This window comes from Pan paniscus, chromosome 18 (assembly GCF_029289425.2).
Source record: "Pan paniscus chromosome 18, NHGRI_mPanPan1-v2.0_pri, whole genome shotgun sequence".
Classification (NCBI taxonomy): Eukaryota; Metazoa; Chordata; class Mammalia; order Primates; family Hominidae; genus Pan; species Pan paniscus.
The window spans coordinates 17,304,579-17,319,069 of NC_073267.2; the positions used below are offsets into that span (position 1 = coordinate 17,304,579).

A 14,491-nucleotide genomic window follows, 5' to 3' on the forward strand; every position below is an offset into this window, starting at 1 on the left:
TCTAACTTGAGAATACTGAGTGCTTCTGTGCGATCTGTCTACCCTGGAGGAGGTCTGGAAGTAAGCTGGGTTCTCTGTCTGCAGACGTACTCTGGCCTCTTCTGCGTGGTGGTCAACCCCTATAAACACCTGCCCATCTACTCGGAGAAGATCGTCGACATGTACAAGGGCAAGAAGAGGCACGAGATGCCGCCTCACATCTATGCCATCGCAGACACGGCCTACCGGAGCATGCTTCAAGGTGAGTGAACTCAGGGCTGCACGGGGCCAGCTCCAGGGAGCCCCTCCTGTCCTGCTTGTCTGCAGTTCTTGCCAGGAATGTGGAGTTTGGCAGGCACTGCGAGGGACCAGGAGTTACTGTGGCTGAAAAAGGGAAAAAGCAAAAGGAACATCTGTGTTTGCAGCCTGGGAGGGTGAGGGAGAGCCAAGAGCTTGGGCAAATACGGGCATGGGCCCGCTCCAGCTCCAGCTCCGGGGCTCACTGCCCAAGGGCCCTGTTGGGCCAGCTGTCTGCAAAGGATGGAAAGAGGGTGGGGAACAGCCCTGGGGCTGAGCCATTGTGGTCTGTGTTGACACCTACCTGTCCCTCAACCCCTGTGGGACTGTGGGTAAATATCTTTTCCTCTTCAGCCTCAGTTTCCTCATTTGTCAAAAGGGGTGATAGTCTCTATCTTGTAGCTTCTTGTGAAGATTGTTAATGCTGGTTTTTCCAAACTTAAGACTTGTGCCTATTACTTTCATGTTTATACGTTATTATTTTTACTATTGTTTTATTATTTTTGAGACAGGGTCTCACTTTCTCGCCCAGGCTGAAGTGCAGTGGTGCCATCTCGGCTCCCTGCAACCTCCGCCTCCTGGGCTCAAGCAATTCTCCTGCCTCAGCCTCCCAGGTAGCTGGGACTATAGGTGTGGACTGTCATGTCAAGCTAATTTTAAAAAGGTGGGTTTTTTTGTTTTGTTTTTGTTTTGTTTTGTTTTGTTTTTGGAAGTGACAGGATCTTGCTATACTGGTTGGTCTCAAACTCTTGGCCTCAGGCGATCCTCCCACTTTGGCCTCCCAAAGTTCTGGGATTATAGGCATGAGCCACTGCACCCAGGCCTTCTCACCTTCTATTTAGAACACTTTGGAGCCCCTGAAATAGCCACCCCCAAGTCAAACAGAGGGACTAGGCAGTTAATGCAAACAAGTGTACCAGGTCAGGCGAAGAGTACAAGAAACTCGAAAACTCACACCCCCTCTGAAAGGGCACCAACAGGTGGGAACCCAGGGATCTGAGTTGGGAGTTGAGAGGAGCCCAATTCTGGAAGTTCTTGAGGCAGGAATCCAGGTGTGCCTGAGAGATGCCACGACCCCGCCCCCAAGGTAGAGGGACTCAGGTATAAGTGCCCCAACTTTCTGACAGTTAGCCAGACTCCACAGGTAGGACCAGAACCTTGGCCCTTCTAGGCAGGGCCTGCCATTACCTCCAAAGACCAGCAGGTGGAGCCTTGCAAGGGCAATCTTGGAGCTGTAATCTCAGGTTGTAAAGTGACGGCTCCTGGAGTCAGGTATCTGTCTTTGTATTAAACACACAAACACACACATTCTTTATGGTGTCCCTTGATGGAAGAGTATTTACAAAGTGGTTCGTGTACACCTTTGGGAAGCTGAGCATCACAGACCTCAGTGTTCCTATCATTTGGGGTGCTTTTGGTTGCAAGTAAGATAACAACTAACTAAAGTGGCTTAACCAGTAGGAGTTCATTGCCTCACACAACGGGAAGTCTAGTGGCTGATTTCAGGGTTGACTTCCTTGGGATTTTTCTCAGCTTCTTCCTCATGGTCACAAAGTGGTAGCCATAGTTCCAGATATCACGTTTTCATGTGATAATATCCAAAAGCATGAAGGAAGTGGAGGGTAAGGTTCTTTCCCTGTGTCTCTCTTTTTTTTTTTTTTTTTAAGTCAGGTAGAAACTTGGTCATATGCTAACCCCTACAGCAATCACTGGCAGAGGGGATTGGAGTGTTTATGATTTGTTTGAACTATTCCTGGTTCTTTTTTTTTTTTTTTTTTTTTTTTTTGAGACAGGGTCTCACTCTGTTGCCCAGGCTGGAATACAGTGGCATGATCTGAGCTCACTGCAACCTCTGCCTCCCGAGTTCAAGTGATTCTCCCACCTCAGCCTCCAGAGTAGCTGGGATTACAGGTGTGTGCCACCATGCCTGGCTAAATTTTTGTATTTTAGTCGAGACCGGGTTTCACCGTATTGGCCAGGCTGGTCTTGAACTCCTGACTTCAAGTTATCCACCCGCCTTGGCCTCCCAACGTGTTGGGATTACAGGCATAAGCTACCATACCCAGCAATTCCTGGTTCTTTTCTGGAGCTGAGGTCCCACTAAGCACATTTTAATTTAAATACCAAAAAGAAAGAAAATTCTGTTAGCAAAGGAGAAGGAGGGGGAGCGACAGATGGGTAAGCATTTCTACAGTGCTCTGAAAAAATTTATTTGTAACTTGAAAAAGTCTTTAATATTGTATATTCATTCTAGAAAAACTTAAACTTATATTTAAGTAAAAGAGAACTTGCTGGCACCTATGATTCTATCATCCAAAACTCATCACCATTAACATTTTGTTACGTGACCTTTCATTACACTAACTGAACTAAATGGCATGAAATGAAGGAAATTTTTACTATCTGAAGATAATTCGTTCCGGAAAAAGATCACTTAAAACAGAGACTAAAGTTTCACTGTAGATAGTATGTGTGTGGAGGAGGGAAAGAGAGTGGGCAAAATATTTGACTGAGCTTGAAAAATGACATTGCAGGCCAGGCACAGTGGCTCACGCCTGTAATCCTGGCACTTTGGGAAGCCCAGATGGGTGGATTGCTCGAGGTCATGAGTTCGAGACCAGCCTGGGCAATATGGCGAAACCATGTCTCTACAAAAAATACAAAAATTACTTTGGTGTGGTAGCACATACCTGTAGTCCCACTTCTTGGGAGGCTGAGGTGGGAGGATCGCTTGAGACCAGGAAGTGGAGGTTGCAGTGAGCCGAGATCACGCCACTGCATTCCAGCCTGGGTGAGAGAGCCAGACCTTGTCTCAAAAGAAAAGAAAAGAAAACCAACATTGCAAATTATAAAAATAGGTTAATTTCAGCTTACATGTAATAAGAATTTTATTTTAATTACAAGTAGGTGCTAATTTGTAGATTCAGTATAAAATGAATTAAGAGTGAGTGTGGGGTTTTTTTCTGTAACTTTTTTTGGGGTGAGGGATGAAATCATGTGAGCATAAAACGACATCTTCATGTCATGCTTGACTTCTGCAGCCCGAGCTAAAAAGGATCATTCTTACAGATTTATTTGATGGGTCACCAGTTTTCCTAAGGGCTTCTTTTACTTCTTTAGTGTTTAAGTCTCTCAAAGCCCCTGTGGTCTTAGCATTCATTCAGCTGTGAATTGCCCTGAATCTTTTTCTTTCTTTTATCTTTCTTTCTTTCTTTTTTTTTTTTTTTCGGATGGAGTTTCCCTCTTGGTGCCCAGGTTGGAGTGCAATGGTGTGATCTCAGCTCACTGCAACCTCCGCCTCCTGGGTTCAAGCGATTCTACTGCCTCAGCCTCCCAAGTAACTGGGCTTATAGGCATGTGCCACCACACCCGGCTAATTTTGTATTTTTAGTAGAGATGGGGTTTCACCATGTTACCCAGGATGGTCTCGATCTCCTGACATTGTGATCTGCCCGCCTCGGCCTCCCATAGTGCTGGGATTACAGGCATGCGCCATCACACCAGGCTAATTTTGTATTTTTAGTAGAGATGGGGCTTTACCATGTTGGTCAGACTGGTCTTGAACTCCTGGCCTCAGGTGATCCTCCCACCTCGGCCTCCCAAAGTGGTGGGATTACAGGTGTGCACCACCACACTTGGCCCCTGAATCTTTTTTTTGGCCTTTCCAAGGCCACTGACTTTGCCAGTCACTGCACCTTATTTTGCAGAACTGCCACTTTGTTTTGTGTTCATATCATGATGGTGGCTATTGATACCCGATAATTGGCAAGGTGAAGCCACTGAATCGTTGGAGAAGGAGGTTTCGGTGGAGTTTGATCGCTCTTGTAGTCATTGAAGAATATTTTTGTGTTGTGGGGACTTTTGCTTTCCTAGACCAGCAGTCCCCAACCTTTTTGACACCAGGGACCAGTTTCGTAGAAGTCAGTTTTTCCATGGACCGCAGGGGAGAGATGGTTCGGGATGATTCGAGCGCATTACATTTATTGTGCACTTTATTTCTATGATTACATTGTCATATATAATGAAATCATTATACAACTCACCATCATGTAGAATCAGTGGGAGCCCTGAGCTTGTTTTCCTGCAACTAGACGGTCCCATCTGGGGGTGATGGGAGACAGTGACAGATCATCAGGCATTAGATTCTCATAAGGAGCACACAGCCTGGATCCCTCTTAAGTGCAGTTCACAGTAGGGTTGGTGGTTCTATAAGAATCTAATGCCGCCTCTGATCTGAGAGGAAGCAGAGCTCAGGCAGTAATTGGAGTGATAGAGAGTGGCTGTAAATACAGATGAAGCCCACTACTCACCTCCTGCTGTGCAGTACCAGTCGGTGGTTTGAGATGCCTGCGCTAGACCACCTCTTAACTGTGAGGCAATGTTGTAATTGACAAGGACACCCTGTGTTCATATATTTGATTCCTCATGGTCTCTAGGTTTTAACACAAAATTGCATAGTCAGCTCTCTTGAAACTACTTAGAAATGCTCACTTGACACATAGTAAGCTCCAATAGGAAATGACTATCATGATTGAGCACAGCAGCATGTCTCCAGTCCTAGCACTTTGGGAGGCCGAGGCAGGAGGATCACTTGAGGCCAGGAGTTAGACACCAGCCTGGGCAACATAGTGAGCTCTTGTCTCTACAAAAAAATAATTAGCTGGCCACAGTGCGTGAGTCTGTAGTCCTAGCTACTCTGGAGGCTGAGGCAGGAGGATGGCTTGAGCCCAGGACTTCAAGAATGCAGTGTGCTATGATCGTGCTATGGTACTCCAGCCTTGGCAACAGAGTAAGACCCTGTCATGAAAGAAAGAAAGAAAATGAAAACCGTGAATATGCACATCCATAAAAGATAAACTCTTAATTTAAATGTTAACCAACACCTGCTATGCCCTCGTCTATTTTGGCATGACCTGGTGCTTTCTGGCAAATCATTGATGGTGGACTCCAAAAATAAAAAGAATCGGGCACGGTGGCTAATGCCTGTAATCCCAGCACTTTGGGAGGCCGAGGTGGGGGGATCATGAGATCAGGAGATCGAGACCATCCTGGCTAACGTGGTGAATCTCTGTCTCTACTAAAAATACAAAAAAAACTAGCCAGGCACGGTGGCAGGCGCCTGTAGTCCCAGCTACTCAGGGGGTGCTGAGGCAGGATAATGGTGTGAACCCAAGAGGCGGAGCTTGCAGTGAGCTGAGATCACGCCACTGCACTCTAGCCTGGGCAACAAAGCGAGACTCCATCTCAAAATAAATAAATAAAAAATAAAAAGAATGTCAAAAATAATGGAGAAAAATTTAAGCTTGGGAAGAATTCCGTTCATCTGCTTAATTTTTTCTCCATTCCCAAGTAGGAAATTGGTTTTTGTGAAGAAACATGTAGGCCCAGTGTGTTGACTCCATTGATAAATGGCACAATCTCATTCTGTTAAGTCACTGGGCTGCGATCCACACTAAGCTTACCATGAAGGTGGAGAGAGAAAGCTAGCACATGTGGCTTCTTCCTTGAGTTCTTCATGGAAAAGATGGGGTGTGAAAAGGCGGGACTGAGGAGGGATGGGTAACACACATGCACTGAATATAAGATGAAGCATTGCAGTTGTGTCACATAGACAGTAAGTTCCTGAGGACCTATAAACTCCATCCTTCTTGCATGTTCATCATTGTATCTCCAGCACATTTTCTGGTGCCTGGCACATAGTAGCTGCTCAGTATTTGTTGAATCAATGAATTATTAGAGTTATTTATAGAAAAGAACCTACCAGGGTCAGGATGGATGGGGTGGGTTATTTGAGAGAGGTGGGGCTTTATAAGCCTCGAAGAATGGTTTGCTAAGGTGAGAGAAGGGGGCAGGGATGGCTTTCTAGCCAAGAATAATAAAAGCATAAATGTAGGGGTGAGAATGGGTATGATGAGTGTGGGAGGAGCTGGTTTAGAGGGGTTGACTAGTATACTGTGGCAGGGAGCTCAGAGCCAGAGCTCAGCCCTTTGCTGCCTCACAGGAGTTGGGAAAATGGGAGGGACTTTCTAAGAGATACTTCACAACATGGCACCCTCCCAAATGGAAGCCAAGCCCCTTGAGGGTACGGGAAGAGAAGCTGATGCTTAAAATATGTATCTTATATCTGCATATGCATAAATTATGTCATGTTTATTTTTTAAATTCTCCCCCCCTTTATTTTGAGTCAGAGTCTCGCCCTGCCACCCAGGCTGGAGTGCAGCAGCACGATCTCAGCTCAGTGGTATGATTTCGGCTCACTGCAACCTCTGTCTCCTGGGTTCAAGCAATTCTTGTGCCTCAGCCTCCCGAGTAGCTGGGACTACAGGCACACACCACCATGCCTGGTTAATTTTTGTATTTTTAGTAGAGTTGGGGTTTTGCCATGTTGGCCAGGCTGGTTTCAAACTCCTGACCTCAGGTGATCTGCCCGCCTCAACCTCCCAAAGTGCTGAGATTACAGGCATGAGCCACTGCGCCCGGCCGTGGTTTGTTTTTGGAAAGATGTTACATACAAATTCAAAAGGTGAACTTCTCCCTTCAACCCTTGTGCATTAGATCCTTAGCTTCCCTCCCAAGAGACAATTATGGTTTCTAGTGTATGAAGTTTTCTCCTAGAGATATTTTTGCAAGTATAAGCAAATAGGTATCTATTTTCTTCCCTAAGATTTCCCTACAAATACTAGCATTCCATATATATACAGTTCTATATTTTGCCAGAGGGTGTTACATATCAGTGCATGTAGGAATTCCTTGTTCCCTTTTTTAAAAAATTGGTTTTTATTTTTGTTAAAAGTATTCATGCAGATGGCTTAGAGTCAAGTAATTTTTGAAGGCTTGTTAAGAAAAATAGCCATCCTCTGCTACTTCTCAACTCCTTTAATTGATTTTTTTTTTTTTTTTGTATTTACCACCATATCTCTGACAACAACACTTGATCATCGTGCTGCTATCTTAATTTTGTTTTCAATTTTAGGTATCATCTATTGACTTCCCTCCATGAAAGATGAAATTTAGCTCATTCACCCCCTGGATTTGCCCCTATTTCCTCATTCCAATACACATGCCTCATATCAGAGTCCCAGTATAATTTTATCTTAGTTTTGACAAACTCAGTGTTCAGAGTTTCCATTATTATGACTATGTAATGCTATCTAGAGTTTACATTATTATGATTATGTAGATGTTATTCGAAGCTGAGCTTTGCACTGCTTTGTGACTATTTTTCTTCTTTCTGTATGACTTTTCTTTTTCCTGGAGTTAGCAATTGCCTTTTTTTCCCCAATCTTGTTTTCCATGTACTTAACCACCAATTCTGCCCCAAAATCTTTCTAAATGTGTTAATCTCCTTTTAATATGTCCAGACATGTATTGGATATCATATTGATATCATCTCCTTGAATGTGATCTCTACTATAGCCTTCTGATCTGCCCTGGCTTTCTCTATAGCTAGTAACTGTCATATAGGATCTTTTTCACCATCCTTGAAATTCCCCTTAATGCTTTCATAGTGGATTCCTTGTTTCCCAGTTTTCATGTCTTCCTCTTTCTTGCTTTACTCTCCTGCTTAAATCAAGCACTTTGTCCAGTAGCTTCCCAAGAAAGAATGTACGTGATCTTGAGGCATTGAGAACTTCCATATCTGAGAGGCTTGATGCTTCTCTAACACTTAAAGGATAGTTTAGCTGGGTTTAAAATTCCAGGCAAGAAAGTTGTTTTCAGAAAGTTATAAATAACTTTCTTGCCTGAGCTTTTTAAGGCATTTGTGTTGTTGCCTTCTAGTTTCAGTTTTGAGAAGATGAAACCCAATCTGATTCGTGTGTGTGTATGTTTGTGAGTGTGTGTGTGTGTGATTATATTCACCTTCCTGGCTGGGAATATTCTTGATCCTTTGTACATGACCAGTTTTTGTTTTTCCTCCTTCTCTGGAAGCTTTTAGACTGTCTTTGTACCCCTATTCAGGATGATGGGACTTGCTATGAGTCCATTTTTATTTGTTATCCTGGACACTTAGTGGCCCAATTAATCTATAAACTTGTGTCCACAAATTCTGGGAAATTTTGCAAATTATTTCCTTGATGCTGTCTTTCTCCCTGTGTTCTCTGTTTCTTTTTCTTAGAAGTCTTTTTATTTCCATAATGGAATTCCTAGACCAATCCTATAATTTAAATCTCTTTCTCTTGTCATTTTCATCACTTTAATGTTTTTAATGGTATTTTCTGGGCACTTACCTCAACTTTTTTCCCTAACCCTTCTATTGTGTTTTAAATTTCTGGTATATATTTTATTAAATTCCAAAAATTCTATTTTATTTTTAAATGTTTCTTTCATATGACATTCTTTTTCTGTGGATGCAATATCCTGTTTCTCAGAGGATATTTAATGCAGAGTCTATTTCCTCCAAGATACATATTTTCCTAATTGTTTTAACTTCTGTCTGTCATATTAGTGGATTTCTTCAGATGTCTTGGGATTCTTGGCTATCCATTCATCTTGGATGCTTTAGTGCACAGGATACCAAATTGTTGATGGAAGCTCAGAGCTTATAGGATGGGCTTGCTGATGTGCTTGGCTATAATATGAAACCGCTGGGCTACCCCATTAGGACACTTCTGTTTCGTCTTTCAGTCTTTTGTTCATGGGCTAATCTGATTCTTCAGAGAAGGTTTGTAGAAAAATCTTCTGCCTGGAGGTTAAAGATTTGTCTAGCATCATTTTGAGGGTCTAGCTGAAAAGAAGCTGAGGGTTTCAAAATGTGCAGTGAAATTTGTACATTACCTTCCTTCTTTCAGTATGGTTCCTGGTGTCCCCCCAGGACGGAGACCCTCTGTTTAACCCTCACCAGAGACTAAACCCACCACCTTCTGTGGGGTGTGAGAAGGGCAGTCACTTGGCTTCAGGGAGTGCAGAAGATATGGGAGGGGTCTAACAGTGCCTTATATTTGACCCAGTCCTTATGTTTTTGTCTCCTCCTTGATCTTTTCTTCCAGAGGCCCCTGGCATTGCCAGTTTCTGAGGTTTGGGGCAGAAATGGGGAATTCGGTGTTGAAATTAGGTCGTTTCTCACCTTTCCTCACTGCTCACCTAGACTTTTTTCTTGGTACCTTTTTTTTTTTTTTTTTTTTTTTGAGATGGAGTTTCACTCTCGTTGTCCAGGCTGGAGTGCAATGGCATGATCTCGGCTCACTGCAACCTCCACCTCCCGGGTTCAAGTGATTCTCCTGCCTCAGCCTCCCAAGTAGCTGGGATTACAGGCATCCGCCACCACACCCGGCTAATTTTTGTATTTTAAATAGAGATGGGGTTCAACCATGTTGGTCAGGCTGGTCTTGAACTCCCGACCTTAGGTGATCCACCCAACTCGGCCTCCCAAAGTGCTGGGATTACAGGCGTGAGCCACGGTGTCTGGCCTTTTTCTTGGTACTTTTCAATGCTTATCCCATTTTCTGTCTTCCAAGATGGCTTTGCTGTTCTCCCCTCTCTAGTTCTTTTTAAACTGCCTCATGTATTTTTACACTTTTTGGTTTGTTTGTTTTTTTTTGGGGGATGGAGTTTCCCTCTTGTCGCACAAGCTGGAGTGCACGATCTCTGCTCACTGCAGCCTCCACCTCCCAGGATCAAGCAATTCTCCAGCCTCGGCCTCCTGAGTAGCTGGGATTACAGGTGCATGCCACCATGCCCAGCTAATTTCTGTATTTTTAGTAGAGACGGGTTGGCCAGGCTCGTCTCGAGCTCCTGACCTCAGGTGATCCACTCACCTCAGCCTCCCAAAGTGCTGGGATTACAGGCGTGAACCACCACGCCCGGCCTTTTTACACTTTTTTTTTTTTTTTTTTGCCTTTTCCCCCCTCTTTTGTGTGGAGAATGGGGTCTTGTTATATTTTCCAGGCAGGTCTTGAACTCCTGGGCTCAAGCTTTCCTCATGCCTGTGCCTTCCTAAGAGCTGGGATTCCAGGCATGAGCCACCATGCCCGGCTAAACTGGTTCATGTATTTTTGGAAAGTCTTTTACAGTTATTTTAGTAAGGTTTAGGAAGGAAGAGAGCTAAATGCATGCACTCAGCCTACCATCTTCTCATGGGAATTCTCTCATGCCTTCTTTTACAAAGAAGTGATAATAATAATCATGGATTTTTATTATATGCTTCCTATAAAGCTCAGGGCTTTACAGAAATATTCTCAGTTAATCTTTACCACAAACCTACAAGGTGGACAGGACCAGATTAGGAATTTTAAAATTAAGCCCTGAAACTATTAAGGTGCAGGCATACGTCATAAAAAAAAATTAAATTATAAAGTAAAGAAGGCTGACAAAATTGTTTTTGTTTTTGCTTTTTTTAGAGACAGGGTCTTGCTCTGTTGCCCAGGCTGGAGTGTAATGGTGCGATTATAACTCACTGCAGCCTCAAACTCCTGGGTTCAGCAATCCTGCCTCAGCTTCCCAAGTAGCTGAGACTACAGAGATGTACCACCATGCTCAGCTAATTAAAAAAAAACAACTGTTTTTTGTTTGTTTGTTTTGAGACAGAGTTTCACCCCTGTCACCCAGGCTGGAGTGCAATGGCACGATCTCAGCTCACTGCAACCTCCACCTCCTGGGTTCAAGTGATTCTCCTGCCTCAGCCTCCTGAGTAGCTGGAATTACAGGCGCATGCCACCATGCCCAGCTAATTTTTGTACTTTTAGTAGAGATGGTGTTTCACCGTGTTGACCAGACTGGTCTTGAACTCCTGACCTCAGGTGATCCACCCACCTTGGCCTTCCAGAGTGCTGGGATTACAGGCATGAGCCACCGTGCCCAGTCTTTTTTATTTTTGAGACAGGTTCTCACTTTGTCACCCAGGCTAGAGTGCAGTGGCACAAACACGGCTCACTGCAGGCTTGACCTCCTAGGCTCCAGTGATCTTCTCACCTCAGCTCCCCAAGTAGCTGGGACTGCAGCCATGCACCACCACACCCGGCTAATTTTTGTATTTTTTGTCGAGACGGGATTTCACCATGTTGCCCAGGCTGGTCTTGAACTCCTGAGCTCAAGTGATCCACCTGCCTAGGCTTCTCAAAGTGCTGGGATTACAGGTGTGAGCCCACTGTGCCTAGTGAAAAAACTTTTTTTTTTTTTTTTTAGAGATAAGATCTTACTGTGTTGCCCAGGCTGGTCTCTCATTCTTGGCCTCAAGTGATCCTCCTGCCTTGACCTCCCAAAGTGCTGGGATTATGGGTATGAGCCACCGTGCCCAGCCTAAAGTTGCTATTTTTCCCATGATGTTTATCTTCGTGGTGCTTATGAAATGGCAACTATGGCATTCTTCCTTCTCGTGCATGCCTGTGTGGGCGTGCCCTCAGCATATGCTTACAAGGTTTATTGGGTGATCCAACGCTAGCCGCAAGAGCTATTATTAGCCCCCTTTTACAGCTGGGAAAACAGACTCAGAGGAGTGGAGAACTTGCTGCAGATTTGTTAAGTGTCAGAGCCAAATATACACTTGGATTATCCTGACTCCAAAGCCGGAGTCCTGCTGGTCAGTTGGTGACACCGGGCAACCACAGGGATCCCCCTCAATCCCACGGAAGGCTGTCTACTGTCTTCATCTCAGAGTGTTGACAGCTCAAAGCTTAGGAGGCTGGAGCTGAGTTCAATAAAAGAACGTGATGAATAGGAGAAAAGCGCCATTAAAGCCCTCCAGACAAGAACCACTTTGGAGCCCCTCCATGGGTCCCTGGGGTGTAGGAGGGGCAGGAAAGCAGATAAGATTCCATTCTGAGCCTCTGCACTTGCCCTATGCAAGATAGCCACAAGTAATGGTTTGTCCGCACCTCATTAGCAACAAATGGCCACGCTCAGGGGATTAAAAAAAGAAATAACAGCCAGCCTTTATCAGCTTGGGGCTCTTGGCTAAGTCCTCTCTAAGCTTAAGACAACTCTGCGGGTGGAGTGATCCAAAAGACTTTCTCCACTTTGCAAGTTCCCACACTCGGCTGTATCCTTCTGCTTGAGATTGGCAGCCCCCTGGGGGATGGTTCCTGCTCACCCAACTCCCCTGAGGCTGCTCCCCAGTAGAGGCAGAGAGAGGAAGGGGACTGATGTCCTCAGGGCCCCTGCAATATGTCAGGACCTGGGTTCACTGCTCCATCAATCCCACATTGCTCGGCCCTCACTAGCACCACACAGGGTGGGTGGCAGCCTCCCCATTTGATCGATGGGGAAAACTCAGCACACCTACTTGGCCCCAGAACAGAGAGTCAAACCTGGGGACCCAGCTTCGCTGCCCTCAGAATGTTACTCTTCCCTCCTAGGTAGCGTGGTATAGATAGTGTAGTATTCTTGTCCCCATATAACGGAAGAGGAAACTGAGGCCCCCAGAAGGCTAAGGGACTAGCATAGGCCTTGTGTCTTAGCCTGTTAAGGCTGCTATATCAAAATACCATAGACTGGGTGGCTTTTAAACAGATATTTGTTTCCCGTGGTTCTGGAGGCTGGGAAGTCCAAGATCAAGCTTGGTATCTGGTGAGGGCCTAGTGCTGCCTTCTCGCTGTGTCTCACGTGGGGGAAGGGACCTGCTAGCTCTCTGGGTCTCTCCCCCAATGAGGATTGAACCCCCATGATCTCGTCACCTCCCAAAGGCCCCACCTCCTAATATCATCACTTTAGGGGTAAGGATTCCAGCATATGAATTTGAGGGAGACATGAGCATTCAGACCATGACACCTTGTAATCAGAAAGGGGTTAAATATCCTTGGTTGAATATCCTGTCCTGCCGATTCAGAATCACTGCTGTCTATAACCTCTTCCCTAGATCACTATTTTAGATGATGATGATAAAGATGATATTAACGGCAATTACCAAGCTCTTAAATGTGCTGCGGGTAAAACAATTTTAAGCTCTTTCTGAATCCAGTCTCTTTCAATCATCTTCATGCCCTTGAAAGGTCTGGAATTTTGTTGATTTCCCTGGTGAGGAAACAGGCCCTGGGGGCAGAGGTGATAGGGTGGAGCCAAGAAGTAATTCCCAGCTGTTTCTCTGCAGAGGCAGTGCTGCTACAAACACATCTCCAGGAAGGGGTACAGCCAAATGCTTCTCTGTCTCTTGTGGGTTTTGCAGTGGCTGTCAGCTATGTGTCTGGCCCGGTTGGGAATGATGGGAGACTGTGTGTGGGAATGAATGGCTCTGTCTGGCTGGCTCAGTCTTTACAGAGGTGCTAGGAATGTCTGTTTGGTGCTCTGACTAATCATGAAAAGTTCACCTTTTTTATTTTTATTTTATTTTTATTTTTGGTACCCATGGTGCATTACAGGGAAGGGAGACAGCAAAGGAGAATTATTTGTTATAAAATAGTAAATATTGGCCAGGCACAGTGGTTCACACCTGTAATCTCAGCACTTTGGGAGGCAGAGGCAGGCAGATCATCTGAGGTCAGGAGTTCGAGACCAGCCTGGCCAATGTAGTGAAACCCCATCTCTACTAAAAATACAAGAAATTAGCCAGGCATGGTGGTGGCGACTATAATCCCAGCTACTTGGGAGGCTGAGGCAGGAGAATCGCTTGAACCCGGGAGGTAGAGGTTGCAGTGAGCCGAGATTGCCCCACTGCACTCCAGCCTGGGCAACAAGAGCAAAACTCCGTCTCAAAAAAAAAAAAAAAAACCGTAAATATTAAATTGAAAAAGGGACATACTTAAGGGAGTGAACTTGAAAAGCCCCAGCTGACACTTGGCAACACCTTCCTTGTTTGTTTTGGGCTTTTCTGAGACAGGGTCTCACTCTGTTGCCCAGGCTGGAGTGTAGTGGTGTGATCTCGGCTCACCTGAGCCTCAGCCTCTCCAGGCTCAGGTGATCCTCCCACCTCAGCCTCCAGAGTAGCTGCATACAGGCATGCACCAGTACAACTGGCTAATTTTTGTATTTTTTGTAGAGATGAGGTTTTGCTATGTTGTTCAGGCTGGCCTTGAACTCCTGAGCTCAAGCAATCCACCTACCTCAGCCTCCCAAAGTGCTGGGATTATAGGCGTGAGCCACAGTGCCTGGCCAGCACCTTCCTTGTTAAATTGCATGTGTCAGCCACCTCCCTCGGTGTCCTCCCAGCCTCTGGGCAGTCTGGCTCCCCATTCCTTTCTTTATCCAACAGCATTTTTTTTGTGAGACAAGGCCTTGCCCTGTTGCCCAGGCTGGAGTGGAGTGGCACACTCATAGCTCACTCCAGCCTCCAACTCCTGGGCTCAAG

General features: G+C 45.2%; 1 protein-coding gene across 1 annotated transcript in view; it reads left to right on the top strand.

Annotated features, from left to right (window-relative positions):
- The window catches only part of LOC129393053 (polycystin-1-like), a 95,752-nt gene that overhangs the window by 11,851 nt on the left and 69,410 nt on the right, over window positions 1–14,491 (top strand). Inside the window, 1 exon segment of the mRNA XM_055100259.3 lies at window positions 85–241. Coding sequence (XP_054956234.2) covers window positions 85–241 — 157 coding nt within the window.